The following is a 17,886-nucleotide window of genomic DNA, read 5'->3' on the forward strand; positions in this document are numbered from 1 at the left end:
AATGCCACTCTATGTATGTTCATTTCAGTTGGAGGTATATCTATAGCAGAATTCCAAATACATCTAATGGAAGGCTGAGGAGAAATGTGAATGCAGTGTAATAATTCTCAATCTTTTCTTACTGACCATGACAAGTCAATAAATCCAGAAATTGGGGAACAAGTCAGCATTCCCTATACCCTTAATTGAAATACTCACTTGGATCCCAGTAATTGTTTCCGGTTACACCTAATAAAGCCACAATGGGCCAACACCTAACAATGATCTGCTTACTTAGTTAATAACAGTGCATTAGAAAATACATTTTTAATGCTCTACATATCAACACATTTGCCCACAATCGGGGTTCACTTCTACAAATATGTAAATATTAGTGATGCACTAAAATGCTCAAATGCATGCTACTCGATTTAATCTGGTCAGACGCTCGCATGAGCTTGACGGGATTAACGCGCATTATGGCAAGTCTATGATTGGACTCTTCAGGTCTCCGCTCACATACAGCCAGCCATAAACAGAGCATTTCCAGGGAAAAGTGGGTTTTTTTGGTACTACTATGTCTGAGAACGTTGTTTTATTCCCCAGGGAGAGCCTTTCAGAGACTGCGAATGGCTATCCCTGGGGTGCCTGCACACATCAGGCGGTGACGCAAGCTTGTGCATTGTGGTTGTTATTTCACAGATGAAATACCCGAGCACCCACAATACTCAGCCAAGCTCCACGAGTATCCAAGCACGCTAATGATTGATTGAGCAAGAGCAGTGCTGAGCATGGTCACCCATCACTGTTTTCAATAAAATATTGCAGTAACAGATATTTTCTTACCTGTGTAATCCTTGATGTCATAGAGTTTACTGACAGGATTGTTGTTTTTAAACATGTACAAATTGAAGGGAGCTGGATCTTTGCCAATCTTCTTCCATATTTCTATATCCGGTGTGGTCCACCTTCCTGCCAATATATCATAGTCTCTTTGTCCAAAGTGTACTAATTTTGTGAGTGGATCATATAGACCTCCATGAAATCCTATTACCAGCTGAAAATCGGGGTTCGAGTCAAAGTATATCTCACCAAAAGCAGTGTACTGGACGTGTTTCAACATGAGTCCATTACTGCTGAAGACAGCCAAAGGGGTGCCATTATTATCTGAAGCAATGTAAAATTCTTCACCACTACTTATCTCCATTGCAAAAAGATGTCCTTGTAGGTCATAATAAAGGCATGTTATTTCCGAACTGGAATGGTTATATACATGAGTTATTCTAGAGGGATAATTGAGATCAGCATAAAAAAATTGGAGGTGTTTCCCAAGACTAGTCTTGCTGGATATTCTCCGACCTAGACCATCATAGCGATATATAACAGTCCACCCACTGCCCTTACTGTACACTCTGGTGAGGAGACCTTTGGAGCTGTATTCAAAAATCTCAGTTCCTCTTTGACGAAGGAAACCATCTTCGTCTAAACGATATTGGACATCTCCTAGTCTTGTTATCCGGTCTCTTAAATCATAACGTAGAGGAGTCAATCTCCCACTGTTACTGGGGTTCAGCAAATGGAGGTTACCATTAAGATCATAATTGTATCTCCACATAATCTTCTCATTTAGTAGAACAGTTTGAAGTTGGCCATCTCCATCGTACTCGTAAGCATATTTAGTTGTGTTAGCAAAAGGCCCAATTTTAATCTCCCGTTTTGTAACTCTCCCCATGCTGTCATACTGTACAGTAAGTCTATACATTTCTGACCTCAGGACATCATATCGTACTTCCCTTACTCGCCCATGCGCATCAAAGTGTTTTGTGTAAGTCATCACAGCTGTCGAAATAACTTTGATCACTTCATAGTGAAGAACACCAAATTTTCCAAACTGGTCCATCTTCCCAGATACATCATCAAACTGATATAATTCAATGGGCAAAGGGGTTTCGTTGATCACACCCTGCATGCTGGTGACTCTGAAGTTATTGTCATAACTGTAGTCAAACCGCGCATTGACCATGCCATCTTCACTGAAGCGGAATATCTGCCGATCTATTAAGGGTCCAATCTGCCGGTATCGAATGGTGCAAATAAATCCATCTCCTTGAAGGTTTACTGTTTTCAGGACTCCTGCTGTCTCATCATATGTAAAGCTGACTCTTGTGCTATCGTAAAGAACTTCTGAAACCTTTGTTTGCCTCCTGTATTTATACAGAACTCTTCTTCCTGTTCCCAGAAAAGCTGACTGGAGTAGTAGTCCCTCTTCATTGTAATCCATTATAACTGAAGCATTACTTTCTGGTGGGTTGTATATGTTTCGATAATAACCAATGGAGCGAATAGTTTGCATTGTGTGTCTGGCAACGCTGGGCATTGTGATAGCAGAAAGCCTGTCCAGTAAGTCATACTCAAAAATATATTGCCGTTGACTGTGAAGCAGCAGGACCATCGTCTGAAAAGAAAAAAAAAATATTGTTCATGATGAATTAAATAAACATACAGAATAATAAGTACTGATTTTGTGCAAAATATCATTAGGCTTTTCGCTGGAGAAAATAACTCTCTCTTTTAATTGAATCATCCTTGACCCTACATGTTGTTTGCAATTCTCTGCTTAATTTACTGGATGTTTTATTGTATCATTTCCTGCAATTAGTAGCAAGAGATTTATAATGTGTTGGTTGTTTTGATTGTGCCATTCGTTTGTCAAGCAGAAACAGCCAGGAAGCAGATTGTCAATGGTTATGGGCAAGTCATATGTAATAACTGAGGCAGAAGTGATTTTGGCAATGGTGACAGTATTTCAACAGCATGCCGGGAATGCAATGACTGTTTAATTAGACCTAACTAGGTTCACATATATTTTCCTAATGGTGGCATGCCTAACCAAGTATACATCCAAGGAGCCTAATTTGTATAGAAACAAGAATCTTTCACCAATTATGGTCTTACTTGAAAGAAGCGCCGCTCTATACATCTCGAATGAGCACCATTCACACACAATTCATCCCGCGGGTTGTAAACCTCCCTCCGCCTGTCATGGACTTCAGGCCAAGCACTATAATGGCATCTCTTGACCAGAAGCAGGTTGCAGCTGTTTTTTTAATCCTAAACTGTGTTTCACGCTGACTAGAGACAGAGTCATAACTATATCCCCTCTGTTCATGCAGTCATCGGGTATTTAAGTTCAAGTATAGATTTGAGAATTTTGTTGCAGTTATGCCGATACCTACTGACACGTTCTCCTGCATTTCCATGCCATTTGGCATGATTAGCCACTTTGCTTCCACCAACAGTTGAGTTTGGCCCATTCTCTTATTTTAATAGTGTGCCTTTTGTGCTGCTTGGGATATTATGTTAAGTTGTGACAGATTGCAGAGTTTTGGAAACACAAGGACATAGGCATAGTGTATGCTAATGGTTGTCGACAGAATGCGAAAAACTGGTTACCCAAAATATGCTGTACTGCTGAAGTGTTACTTTTATTGCTTTCTGCCTAAAAAAAAGCTACTTTGTTGTTTACTCTATCGCCACTTCAATCGTAATATTCCCTAAATGGCTTTGCAAAAGTCTACTTAAAGTCAAATACTATTAGCATGGCAAATGGGGATACTTTAATTTCATTTTTTCCACTTAGCCAGGCATATTTTTCTCTGCTGTGCTGCACAAAAGAAGCCCTTCAAGAACAAGCCTGTATAATTTTGATATATAAAAAAAGAAGAATATGAAATTGCTCTGGGTGTTCTACAATCATGGCATAAAGGATGCATGAAGTACAAGTTTAATAACACTGATATTGCTGCTCACACATACATTAGGCACATTTTTATTTTATTTAACAGTACCAAAAAACAACAATAAATGGATGAAATCGCCCCGGCATTTTTCAATCGACTTAACTGCAACTAAGGTTATATTATTAGCTTCCCTGGCAATTTGTGTGGTAGATATAGTTACACAACTAGAAAACATAGAGAAGTTAACTTTCCAAGCTTCACTGCTTTCAAGTTTCACATTTAGGCTAATACACTGGATGAAATATATCTGTAATTACCCAAAAAAGGTGTCCAATGCCACCAATCGGTTCCTGCTTTTATTTTTTATGGGTATTTAAAAAAATTACTAAGCTATGACTAATTGCTGTGTACCAGCTCAGTTTGAAACTCATCAGAAGGATATGTTTTTAACATTTCATGTTATCACACTTGTCTGTCTTTTAACAGGGCCGCCATCAGGGCATTAAAACCATGACTGGTGTATAAGCCCGTTGAAGAGGGGGCCCTAGCCGGGCCCAAGGTTATTACTTAGCTTTATGAAGTCCCAGCCTGGCCCCCCTCTTCACCGAGCCCCAGTTACATCCATAGCAGAAGGGGCCGGCAATGTCGCTTCGGCTACTACGCATCGCTCAGTTGCAGGCAATGCGCTTCACATGGCATGCAAATTAGCCATGTGTGCTGAAGGCAGAATGGTCAGTGGAGCAGAGCAGGGTGGCGACGCCTCATCCTATGGCCCAGCAGAGTGATGATGAGGTCATGTGTGTAGTGGGATAGCATACAAAGGGACAATGTCTGCAGGGGGATATTATACAGCGGGGCAGTGTCTGTGGTTATACAGAGGGGCAGGGTGTGTGGGGGATATTATACAGAGGGCAATGTGTGTGGGGGATATTATGCAGAGGGACAGTGTGTGTTGGGATATTATACATGGGGCTGTGTGTGAGAAATATTATGAAGATGGGTAGGGAAAAGGTTCTGTTATGGAGAAGGACGGTGTAGAAGGTGTGTTATTAATTTTTTGAGGGAAATACTTCATTTTCTTGAACAACTACAAGGGTGCTAACACTTTTGGCCATGTGTACATACTTATAAATACACACACACACACACACATATACACATTTTTCCAAGAGCGGCGGTGAGACTGTAGAAGATTTGAGGAGTGGACCCTAAAATTTTGCCAGTATGGGGCCCTGAAATTCCTAGTGGTGGTCATGTCTTTTAACATGACAAACAAAGCCTGAATCCTTTTAACGTTGAACCGCTGGACTTTTATTATTATTTCCCACAATTCTACTGCTCTATGCAGTATATTTGTATAGTAGTTAAGTTGCCATTTATATATTTAATATAAGTGCTGCACTGCTGCCACTATTAATTTTGATTTGTCTCTCCCTTACAAAAAAAACAAACAAAAAACATGTTTTAAGAAAAAAGTGGAAAATAAAATTGCAGCCAATCATTTGTTGATTTAATTATCCAAAGGACTTGGAAATATTAACGATGGAAAATGGGTTCTATCAAAAACTTTTCCACTTTCCTTGTGTAATAGTTTTAGCTAATTCTGACCAATATGTTTACACAGAGAACCTTGAACCAATACTTTGCCGGTACCCAAAATTACAGAAGTAGATAAACCATTGGTGAAAATTGTGTGCAGCCACACAGGGGCCCAAGATATAAGGCAAGCACTACCAGCTCATCGCCATCCTTCTTCATAGCTGTGTGTGGATGATGTGTCCTATGTCATCGACACAGAGGTCGCCATTGCACTCATGTACTTGCGCATTTTGATCTGCCCTGCTGAGGGCAGATCAAAGTATTGTATTGCACATGCGCAGGTGCATTACAGCACTTTGCTCTGCCTTCAGCAGGGCAGATAAAAGTGCAGATGCGCAGGAGTGCAATGGCGGACTCTGTGTGGATGACGTAGGATGAGTCATCCACACGGAGCTATGAAGGAGGATTGCAATGGAAGGAATAGAGGAGGCACCAGACCTGAGAGCAGTGACATCCATTGGACCGAACCGTCCCCTAGGTGAGCATAATAATTTTTTACATTCTACAGAGCGAACTGCGCACTTATATACAGTGTTATAGAATGCTATATATAAAAGCTTACTGATGGTGGATGCAAATTATAAGGGAAAAACCTGATGACAGGTTCCCTTTAAGTTAAATATAGTCCAGGGAGCTATCGTAATTTATGAAAGAAACACAAAATCCCACTCTGATGTTAACAAGAATAGATCCATGTGGAAAATAATTTTCTGCTGCTGATTTTGTTACAGATTTCTTTTTGGAAATGCTTAATGATGGGTATGTCAAAGTGACAGGGCTTTAGTTATCTGGACCTTACCTTTTCTAAGTAGGTATAGCTCCACGTCTTGCCATCAGCAAATGACCTTGATACAATCCTGCCCTGTCCATCATATTCGACTCTCTCATTAGTGGCCCCGCGCTGAATGCTGGCGATTTGACCAGTGGATGAATATGTGACATTAACTGACATGAAGTTGGAGCCTGGAAGCCACAGGGTGGGATGACCTGCGCTATCATAACTAATTTTCAAGGTGAATTTTCGATGGTCGTCATAGATCTTCTCTGTCTTCATGGTTCGATCATAGTCAACTGAAAGAAGGTTTCTGCCATTTACCTTTATAAAACAAACGAGAAGGTTCAATAAATCAAAGAGCTGAAGCATCAGGCAGTTATTACTTCACAAACTACCAGCTTTTTGTTTAGACACCATTTACAATGATTGATTTCCTATGGCAGTAAATTAATTTAGAAACTACTTGGTATAAGTGTACGGCATTAGACTAACTGCTGTTTTAAAAGGTTTCATTAAGCGCAGAGACTGCCTGGCATTTATTCAACCTCTTCTAAATTGAGGTCTTTGGAATTTAGTCATCTGTTAAAAAAGACTAACGTGCATTAATTGAAAAGTTTCACAAGCCCCTGCCTCTACTACGCAGGTATATGTGGAGCGCCTCCACTGACAAGTATACAGAGATGGCGAAACGCCGGCATCTGAAGATCTGGTAACCGCCGTCTTCATTTAACTTTATTCTCATCAATGACAGGAGACAGAGATAAACTATCCTGGAGCCTAGAATTGTGCGGAGTGAAAAATAACTTGTCACATAGTATTGATGCAGTGATATTACCCAAATATTGTGATTTACAATTAAATGCATAAGCAATTTGTTTTTCTTAAGATGGCACTCTGAACATAAAATGTGTGGGTTTGTTTGTCATCTTTTGCTGGTGAAGGGGGTTTAATGATTAGATTAGTCTTTCAAGGTCACCAGTCATATAGCATATTATAATTGCAGTCATTCACTTGTCAGAAAAACAGCGCGACTTGTTTATTCTTACAATAGCTAAAACACATATAAGATGATTGTGTTTGATGCTGCGCGCTTTCTTTTTCTGAAGATTGCTTGGCACGTTTACTAAAATTATTTCTTCAGGATAGCATAAAAAATGGAAAAGCCAAAATATTAGGGTTTTTACAGTGGGGCATGAAGTCTCTATTGTATCTATGGCTTAAAGGGAACCTGTCATCAGGTTTTACTTTTTTGAGCTGTGGCCACCACCAGTGAGCCCTTATATACAACATTCCAAAATACTGTATATAAGAGTCTAAGCTGCTGTGTAGAATGTAAAAAACACCTTTATTACAGTCACCTAGGCAGCGGTCCCGTACGATGGGTGGCACTGGTCGCAGGTTTTGCACCTCCTATCTGCTGGGATCGTCATCCTCCTTCTTCCCAACCCAGTGTGGATGACACATATTACATCATCCACACAGCATTTTTGTCCTGCACAAGTGCACATTGATCTGCCCTATTGAGGGCAGATGAAAGTACTGTAATGTGCAGACACAAGAAAAGGTCAAAGACCACCTGTGCATGCGCATTATAATACTCTGATCTGCCCTTGGCAGACAGATCAAAGTGCACATGTGAAGGAGAGCAATGTATGGATGATGTAGGATGCGTCATCCATACTGGGCTGGGTAGAAGGAAGACGGTGATTGCACAAGATGGAGGAGGACCAAGACCAGCAACACCCATTGGACCAGACTGCCCCCTAGGTGAGTATAATAAAGGTGTTTTTTTACGTTTCACACAGTGACTTGGGCTGTTATATACAGTATTCTAGAATCTGGCGGCACAGTGGCTCAGAGGTTAGAACTGCAGTCTTGCAGCGCTGGGGTCCTGGGTTCAAATCCCACCAAGGACAACATCTGCAAGGAGTTTGTATGTTCTCCCTGTGTTTTCATGGGTTTCCTCCGGGTGCACTGGTTTCCTCCCACACTCCAAAACATACTGATAGGGCACTTAGATTAGAATCCTGTATACAAGAGCTTACTGGTGGTGGCTGCAATTCATAAGGGAATAACCTGGTGACAGGTTCCCTTTAAATTTCCCTATTTGTATGAAGATATTAACCCCTAGAAGCATTGCTGGAGCCACTGGGCATACAACCTTTAGTTCTTTATACTCCATCCACTACTGAAGCCCTTTGAAGAGAAATTCATAGCTTTTGTACTCATTTTGCATTATTCTATTTTATATATTTATTTTAGGTGAGATCTACAATATTGTGTTCACAAAAATCTTCTTGGCTAGTTTACCACTAAATGTTGCCATGCAGGTTGCACAATCAAATGGATAGGTTTAAAGACTACACAGATTGAACCAAGGTGGCAAAAAGATCCTTAAAAGGGTTATTCCCATCTCCAAGATCCTATACCATTATGTATTAGATAAAATAATAATAATAATAATATTAGAAAATACGTCCAATTAGAAATGTAGTATAGTTCTCCTGGATATATCTATGTCTCTTACCTCATTGTAGCTTATTTATCCATGGTTATGTCCACTCATACAATGAGAGTTAGTTAGTTGCTTGTAGTTATAACCATGGATACCTAAGCTGCAATGCCCTGCACATGAGGTAAGAGACATGGATATATCAGTAGAACTATATTGCATTTCTAATTGGAGATATTTGCAAATATTATTATACTGTACCTACTACATATTGGGATCTTGGAGATGGGAATAAGCATTTAAAGAGAATGTGATAGCAGGTTTTTGGAAATGAAATTTAAAGCAGCATGATGTAGGGGCAGTGCCCTGGATTCCAGCGATATGTCACTTATTGGGTTATGATTTGTTTTCCAATATAATCAGTGTTTCATGAGCAAGAGATTATCACTAGAGGACTAGTTGTCTCATGCCATGTAGTCCTCCTGCTCTGTATAACCACTGCCCTCATCACAGATTAGCAGCTTTCTACCATTTTACAGTGCACACAGAAAGCTGCCAATAAGTGGTGTCAGCGGGGTCATATAAGGCTCAGCATTCAGAGAACTGCTATATCTATTGCAATGAAAACACTGATTTTATCAAAGTGACCAATAAGTGTTACAATGCTGGAATCAGGGTCTTCATTATGCTGTTCTCTATGGTAACAAAAAAATAATGACAGATTCCCTTTAGAGCCCCCATACATCCTGGAAAATATCAAATGAACATGCCGATTTTAGCAGGACTGGGCAACCATCTGATGTGTATTGGGGGTCTACCAACTCTCCTTGCCCCCACAGATAATAATGAGTAGGTTAACCCTAGAACGCGCAACCATAGAAATCAACCATAGAAAACAAGTAACCTAGCAGGCCTGTGAGGCCCCAGGTATGCTTTCTAGGGTTAAGCACTTGGGACTTTAATGGCTGATCCTTTTGTTTTTAGGGGAGATATGCCGTTGCCAGTTACCCCTGAAAACACGGATATGTGGCTGAGTGCTCATGTCTGCGTGTTTAAGGGAGCTGGGACAAAATGCTGTCTTTTTATTCAGCCAACATCTTTGTCATACACTATGTATATCCAGTTTTAGACAAGTTATGATTACAAAGCAAGAGATCTCTGAGTTAGACAGCAAAGGGGTTTCCCACAATTATCATTTATCACCTGATTGCATTTTAAGTGATGTATGGCAGATTGCTGGGACCTTCAGCAGGCACCAGAATTGTGGTCCTGGCTCCCAAGATCCTTCTCCTTAGCATGACAACCGTGAGCAGATATTTGTATGGAGCGCACTTAACCCTATCCATTATTTCCCCAAACTTGTTGACATTGTCTGGCAGACATTACACTTTCGCCAATGATGTTAAGATTTATCAACATCAATTTTGAGTCTTTGGTCATAGATACATAGTCTTGCCAGTGGGCATGAAATGATGGATTTACCTAATTGATGCATTTTTCTTGTGCATGATTATATTATTTATAGTGTAGGGACACACAAGTGCAAGATAAAGTAGGCAATGATGATGAGAATGATATACGATGCCCAATAGGGGGGATGCAGCGGCATATGAGTTCTGGTGCCTGAGAAGGCAAAAAAACTCACCTGTTACATAAGAGGACACCAGCAAAAAAAAAAAATGGCACATGGAAAGTGAAGGACCTATTCATCAGAGCTTTGACATAAAGCCTCTCATATTATATCATGTTGTGATATTTCTAAGAGCCATATAAATGTGATAATGATGCTAATGTTTTGAGAGATGTAATTACAATATTCAATTCCCCAAATTGTGTGGATTTTACAGGGAAATTCGTTTCATAGCAAAGTTATTCTCTGCGAATTGAATATCCCTTATTATGCTCGGGGACTTTTCAGACCCAAGAGTACAATAAACAGGATGTAAAAAATAACTATATAACACAACCCACCATCCACGCAGCTTGATGTCCAGTCCTCAGTATCTATTCTTTATTTCTTCCCCTGTTGCTCACATTATCTTCATCCTCTTCTCCCCAGGCTGTGTCTTCTGGCTTGACTAGGCCTTAGATGTCATTTGAGCTATGCGCATTGTGACGCCACGATGTGCTGCAAAGGCACAGCGTGCAATGGTGCCTGGGGACTAATCAAGCTGGAAGAGCTGGCCTGGAGTGAAGAGGCTGATGAGAATGCTGGTGACAAAGGAAGAAAAAGGAAGAGAAGTGGAGGACTGGACAGCAAGGTGTGGGACAGCCTGATAAGTGAGCGATGAGATATTTTTTTTAGCCGTTTGCTGGTAGTATCTACAGGGAGGTTTAGACAGTCAGGCAATGGTCATGCTCTTACTTTTTATATTTTGAGGCCTCTTTGACACATAGCACGTGAGTTACTAGAGTTAGGAACCAGCCTTACTGATTACACCTTGTCGTGGTGGGATGGCTTTTCCTAGAGTTAGGAACCAGCCTTACCGATTACACCTTGTAGTGGTGGGATAGCTTTTACTAGAGTTAGGAACCAGCCTTACCAATTACACCGTGTAGTGGTGGGATGGCTTTTACTAGAGTTAGGAACCAGCCTTACTGATTACACCTTTTCACGGTGGAATGGTTTTACTAGAGTTAGGAACCAGCCTTACCGATTATACCTTGTCGTGGTGGGATGGCTTTTACTAGACTTAGGAGCCAGCCTTACTGGTTACACCTTGTTGTGCAGGGATGGCTATTATGCTTTTTAATTAAATAAATGTTAAACTAAGTGCCCTATGTTATTTACATGTACTATTACTATTATTTGTTACTTCCTGTAGTGTGGCTGCTCATTATGTTTTTATTGTATGTTGTATTTGTTTGTTAATGGCCGTTGCTTATATGCACAACTTCGACTTATACTAACAGGTGTGTTACCCATGTTTTTGTTTTCACCGTAAAATTGCATTTGTAGCAGGCTGCAATTTTGCTAAATTCGTATAGAAAACTTTAAAAATCTGTATTCGGGAGAGTGGAACATTTTGTAAAATTTGAGAAGAATTTAATTCCACTGCTTTTACATTTGATACCTTCCACAACTTGGAAAGACTAAGCTGGTAATGTGTTAGGAAATGTAATATCCGATTATCATTTGCAATGTAATTAATTCATTTAGACTGGCATTTGATGTTCACACTGTTTTTTAATCACAGTTATATTATAATAAGAATGCGAAAACATTTCTGCAAGAATTAAAATTTTTGCAAATTGTCACACATCAGAATATGTTTTATACAAGGACTGAATGAACTTAACTTAGTTTTGGATGTTTCCCTTATGTTTAATGCTCTCCTGATGACAGCTAACAGTTGCGTTAATTGCCATATATTTGGCACAGGAAGGAGGGGTAAATCTCGGTAAGAATGAAAAACAAAATGCACTTTTCTAAAGAATTTTGCTAGGAGACAATACTTTTTAATTAAGTGCCAATTGAACAGAATAATTTAGTAATCTAATTAGCTACTGCAAACCTAATAAAAAAAATAAATTATGAGATTTAGGCAGCATACAGCTAATCACATATGGGGTACATCATTATAATTGAGATTTGAGACAAGCGAATTCCATCATTACTTTGCTTACATATTTTTATTTGCTGCCTCATAAAATAACATTTTCTAAAAACACAATAACATGAATTTAATATTTAGCCTTACTCTGAGCTTTCGACCAAACACGTTGACTTTTCCTTGGACTTGTTCTTTTCGGAATCTCCACTCCACCAAGTTGTGGCCATTCTCTCCTGGTAGAGTCATATTTCTTTTTGTAACCGTTGGGTTGGCAGGCCCTGCTAGAATATGGGGTTCTGTTTGGAAATGCATATCCATCCCATTACCATAGATAATTCTGATGGAACCATCATATCCAACCTGGTAACTGTTCCTCAGTTGGTCTGGAGGACAAAGCATAATGAAATAATAACATATTTTTAAGCACATAAAAAATAAATTCTTTTACGTCACAATTGAATCAATGTATGGAAGACTAAAGCGGGCTTTACACGCTACGATATCGCTAGCAATTGCTAGCGATATCGTATGCAAAAGCACCCGCCCCCGTCGTGCATGCGATTTCGTGTGATCGCTGCCACAGCAAACATTATCGCTACGGCAGCGTCACACGCACTAACCTGGTCGGCGTCGTCGCTGTGACTGCCGAACAATCCCTCCCTCAAGGGGGAGGGACGTTCGGCCTCACAGCGACGTCACCGCGACGTCACTAAGCGGCCGGCCAATCAAAGCGGAGGGGCGGAGATGAGCGGGACGTAACATCCCGCCCAACTCCTTCCTTCCGCATTGCGGCCGGTGGCAGGTAAGGAGACGTTTCTCGCTCCTGCGGTGTCACACACAGTGATGTGTGCTGCCGCAGGAGTGACGAACAACATCGTAATCAACCATTACCGATTTTTGGTTTTGGGACGACCTCTCCATGGTGAACAATTTTCCCCATTTTTGAGGTGGCTTAAGGTTGCTGGTAAGTATCACACACTGCGATATCGTTAATGACGCCGGATGTGCGTCACTAACAACGTGACCCCGACAATAAAACATTAACAATATTGTAGCGTGTAAAGCCTCCTTAATACTCAACCTGAACAATACTACAAATCTTATGTATTGAATAAAATGGATGGCAAAGGAATGATGTTAAGTGTTCTGTGCTGCTTATACGGCCTTTATTTCTTGACCTCTTAACTGTAAGGGTAACACTAAAGAAAACAGTGAGGACTTCTAAAATCACTTTTCCTATAATGTGTGACATGCACTTACCTTGAACCATGGTATAAAAGGAATCAATTGAAGATAAATTGGAAATAATGCTGACATCTTCCTCTCTGCTAGACGACTCTATATCTACTGTGATGGCTTTGTCCATTTCTCCATGGAGATTTGTGACAACACCGGTTGGGAACGTTACGTTGGTAAGACGACCTTCACTGTTGTAGCTAAAATCAAGAAATTGGAAAATGTAAGGTTTACATTGGATAAACAGACCACATTCAGGAATTAGAAGAATGAGTGGATTTCACCTAGAAAAGACAATAGCCTTCAATAAAAACAAACACATGAATGCCAGTGAAGATTAGACATGAAACATTTCTAAGATGCGGAATGGTCCCTTAAAATAGTTGTACAATTAAAAGTTGTATCTAAAAGGAGCATAAATTTGTGAACTGTACAAATTAAGGTGTATTCAGGCTGGAGGATTATGGTGAATGAGCCTTCCTAGAAACTCACAAAAATTGTATACTCTAACCAGGCTGCTCACCACCCAACAAATGAGTAAAACGCTCATTCATCAGGTGAAATGATATTTCAGTGTGTTGAAAACATAATATTTTAGCTCTAGTGCATTGTCCTGTGTAAACAAGGCCTAGGCTGCCAAGTACAATGGCAGCCTATGTGCACTGAGTGATCTATTACAAATGTTCAGGACTCATTTGAAGTGCAGTCTGCCAGTATAAACAGTCAATTAAATGACTGGTGATTGGTGTTCATTTAGTGTTGCTGTTCAACCAGTATAAACGGATCTTAACTAGTATATTTTTAGTCTGAAAAGTGCTATGATCTTCACCTACAAGTCCCAACCTTGGCAGGTTGTATTGAACAATGCTGTTTGGGAAGGGGTCTCAGTAGGTGACATGCTCATTTCAGTAGCTAAGCCAGTCCCCTTTTTTGTCTATACATCATCTGTGACAGAGAAAAAAGGTGGCTAAGCCATTAAAGGGGTTGTTCTCTACTTGGAGAACCCTTTCCCATTTCCTATGTTTGAACCCATTAAAATAAAAAATCTTATACTCACCTCCCATGCCAGCATGGTTCCAGCGCTTGCCTTCCTGAGGCTCATGTGAAGTTGTGGCATCATGCCAGACCATCGATCAATCACTGCCGACTTCCCTCTTCCTGCCCATGGACGTATGAATAATCAATAGGAAAAGAGCAGCCAGTTGGAGCTCTACCTTCCTGTTGATAATACATCTGGTGGTGATTGGGGGCTGGGCTTAAATGACATCACAACCTTCATGTGAGCCATGGGAACACAAGCACTGGCACTGCTAAAACCACTCAAGCACAGGAGGTGATTATAAGCTTTTTTATTTTAGTGAGGCCAAACATGGGGAATGAGAAAGGGTTGTCAAAGTAGTGAACAACCCCTGTAAGCTAACTAGTAAGACAGCCCCCAGACACTGCTCTGTTCAGGTGTCTACACAATCAATGATGTTCTGTGTGGAACACAAAGCGAAAGAAGATCTGTTGGGAAGTGTGACTTAAGTTTGAAGCTGAAGATCGGGGCTCTATTTATTCAGGAGTCATATTAGGAAGTATGATAGGTCTCTTTTATTCATGGGACTTTTGGTACTGCTAAATCAGGGAGCTAAGAGGATAGTTCTTTTCTGGTTTAGATTACTTCTAACTGAGATCACTCTGCTATTTAAACCCCTGAACCTCTGACTTCTACTGTAAAGTGCGCTTTACACGCTGCAACATCGCTACCGTCGTGTGTGCGTCACGGGCAAATCGTTGCCTGTGGGGAACAATATCGCTAGTACGTGTCACACGCACATACCTTCCTAACGACGTCGCTGTGGTCAGTGAACAAACTCTTTTTTAAGGGGGAGGTTTACGCGGCGCCACAGCGACGTTACACAGCGGGCCACCAATAGAAGCGGAGGGGTGGAGAGCAGCCGCATTAACGTCACTCCCACCTCATTGCCGGAGTATGCAGGAACGCTGTTGTTCATCGTTCCTGGGGTGTCACACGTAGCGATGTGTGTTGCCTCAGGAACAATGAACAACCTGCGTCCAAAATGAGCAACGATATTTGGGAAAGCAAGATTCTGCCCGGCGCAAGGAGGAGAAAGACGTCAGTAAATTTCCAGGTGCTTTATTTTGCTCGGTTTCCATTAAAATGATCATATAAGCATATGAACAGTGAAGACATAATCCCCCGTGGATATTGACACAACAGCAACACGTTGCGGCTACTGGAGTGTAGCCTTTGTTAAGTGGCTTTACTTTGTGGAATGAGTTCTCTTTATACCCACACATGAGAAGTCCTTTAAACGAACAGGTGCAGATTCCTACTGAATTCCTCCGGGTTAATCCATGATGGATCCAAAGGCTCAAGATATATCACAATACATCCCAAATACATGAGTTCAAATGGAAATAAAAGTGAATTAAAGAAACATACACATTGTATAACAATTCTCTTATATCAGAAAAAATTACTAGGATGTTACATCTGAAAATCCATGTTGTTACAGAGACCATTGCACAAAGAATATATATATAATTGTCAGGATGATGTAATCCAAAATAAAAGAGAGCACAATGCATTATCTAATTATTCCAATTCATAAGAATGACCAAATAGCCCAAGTATTTGATTACCCATACCCACCAATCCATGCACAAATACATTTAAATCCACAAAAGAATATTGAACGAAAATCAGAACGCTATAAGACCTGTGAAATATCCCCATATTAACAGTGCATGTATTATGATATACATGGGTAACAGAGTCTTGACCATCTTTAACGTTCAAAAGTTCAAAAATTTATGACATTGACATATAACTACAACCAACGGAGCTAGAATGCAAAAAAATTTTTTAATAGAAAAGTGCATCCAAAAAAACGCATATAAATAAGCCGCATTAGAAAAATTGCGAACCATCTATGAGTATAAAAAACATGCCTCCTGATCTGTATGTAGTATGTACCTACAACAAACCCATATATGAAACAAATGAATGAGTACATAGATACATGATTTATGACCAAATCAGAAAGCCCTTACATGAGAAATTTAATGACCCAAAGATTGTGAAAAAATACCCATGCGGTATTCCATCACGACCCACCAATCAACAACCCTATGGAGTTCAAATATTAATTGCATTGACATATCTTCTCTGTAAAAAAAAAAAAAAATTATATATTATTATTTGATAGCTAATTACTATATTTTAATTGTTTGTTTTTCATTTCTTTCTTAAATAATTCGAAACTTATTTGTGTGTTATATCTTCCGAAGATAATGCAATTATATTGTAATATCAGATCTTTACGTACGTTGAGTCCATTCGGATGCCTAGTTCCTAATTTAGATATCCAAAAGGATTCCCGATTTAAGATTTTACGTCTATAACACCCCCCTCTAATGGGTTTGTGAACCTTTTCTATGCCAGAAAAGCTGAAACCACTGTTGTCATCTCCGTGTACTTCAGAAAAATGTTTTGATACCATTGAAATACCAATTTTATTGGTTCCAAGAGCATCAGATAAATGCCGCCTTATGCGTTTCTTGAGGGGGCCAATCGTGCACCCTACATATTGTATTTGACATAGGGTGCATGTTATTAAATAAATCACCCCAGTGGTATTGCAATTTATAAATGCATTAATGTTATGAGTGCGGCCATTAACTGTTTAGGTAAATGTTTTCGCCTTACTAGCATGAGAGCAGGAAATACAAATGTTATGATGACACTTAAAAAAAACCTTCAAGTCTAACCATGTGGAATTTTTCTAAGGGGGGATTTTAAAAAACTTGGGGATACCATGTTGCCAATTGTGGAAGCTTTTTTTGAGATGTATCTGATATCACACTTTGATAGTACTTCCCTAGTTGTTAAGTCGCTGTTCAAAATGGGAATGTATTTTCTCACAATTTTCACAATATCATTGAAATCTTCACTATATGTAGTGACAAAGTTTACGGAAGGTACATTGACGACCTCCTGTTGCTGTGGGGTGGTGCCCAGGAGGAAATCGGTCGGTCCATAGAGTACATTAAAGGGAACCTGTCATCAGAAATTTTTCTTTAAACCTAAATGTTTCCCCCTCTGCAGCTCCTGGGCTGCATTCTAGCAAGGTTGCTGTTGTTTTTTTGCTCCCTTTTAGACCAAATATAATACTTTATAAAGTTGTACCTTTTGGGATGCAAATTTTCTAAATCGTCCATGGGGCGGTCTCTCTGGTGTCCGTTATGTCCCTCCTGCCGATTTACGCTGTCCCCCAACGCAGCATTTCATACTTCAGGATGCCGCCCAGTGAGCCCGTGGTCCGGCGCATGCGCAGTGCGACTGTAGCGGGACTGTGCACTGTGTGCACAGTGTGACCACTGGTGACGTTTGCGCAGGCACGAGATTATGGGCGGCGCTGTGTTGTCATCGCAAGTGCCCGCCCATATTGTAGTGCCCGCGCTTTCCCCTCTGCCTCCAGCGTCAGATGACCGCACGTCTCCTCTTTCCCATCTTTCCCTGTAGCAGGAAATAGATGGGAGGAG

General features: G+C 40.3%; 1 protein-coding gene across 20 annotated transcripts in view; it reads right to left on the minus strand.

Annotated features, from left to right (window-relative positions):
* TENM3 (teneurin transmembrane protein 3) overlaps positions 1-17,886 on the minus strand; it is a 1,857,795-nt gene that overhangs the window by 16,719 nt on the left and 1,823,190 nt on the right. For all 20 annotated transcript variants that reach the window (XM_075347175.1, XM_075347169.1, XM_075347170.1 and 17 more), the window contains 4 exons: positions 13,360-13,535; positions 12,247-12,482; positions 6,118-6,414; positions 826-2,434 (listed from right to left, as the gene is read on the minus strand). In XM_075347175.1, the coding sequence (XP_075203290.1) occupies positions 826-2,434; positions 6,118-6,414; positions 12,247-12,482; positions 13,360-13,535 (2,318 nt within the window). The remainder of the gene's footprint in view (positions 1-825; positions 2,435-6,117; positions 6,415-12,246; positions 12,483-13,359; positions 13,536-17,886) is intronic.

This window comes from Anomaloglossus baeobatrachus, chromosome 1 (genome assembly GCF_048569485.1).
Source record: "Anomaloglossus baeobatrachus isolate aAnoBae1 chromosome 1, aAnoBae1.hap1, whole genome shotgun sequence".
In the NCBI taxonomy this organism is placed as follows: Eukaryota; Metazoa; Chordata; class Amphibia; order Anura; family Aromobatidae; genus Anomaloglossus; species Anomaloglossus baeobatrachus.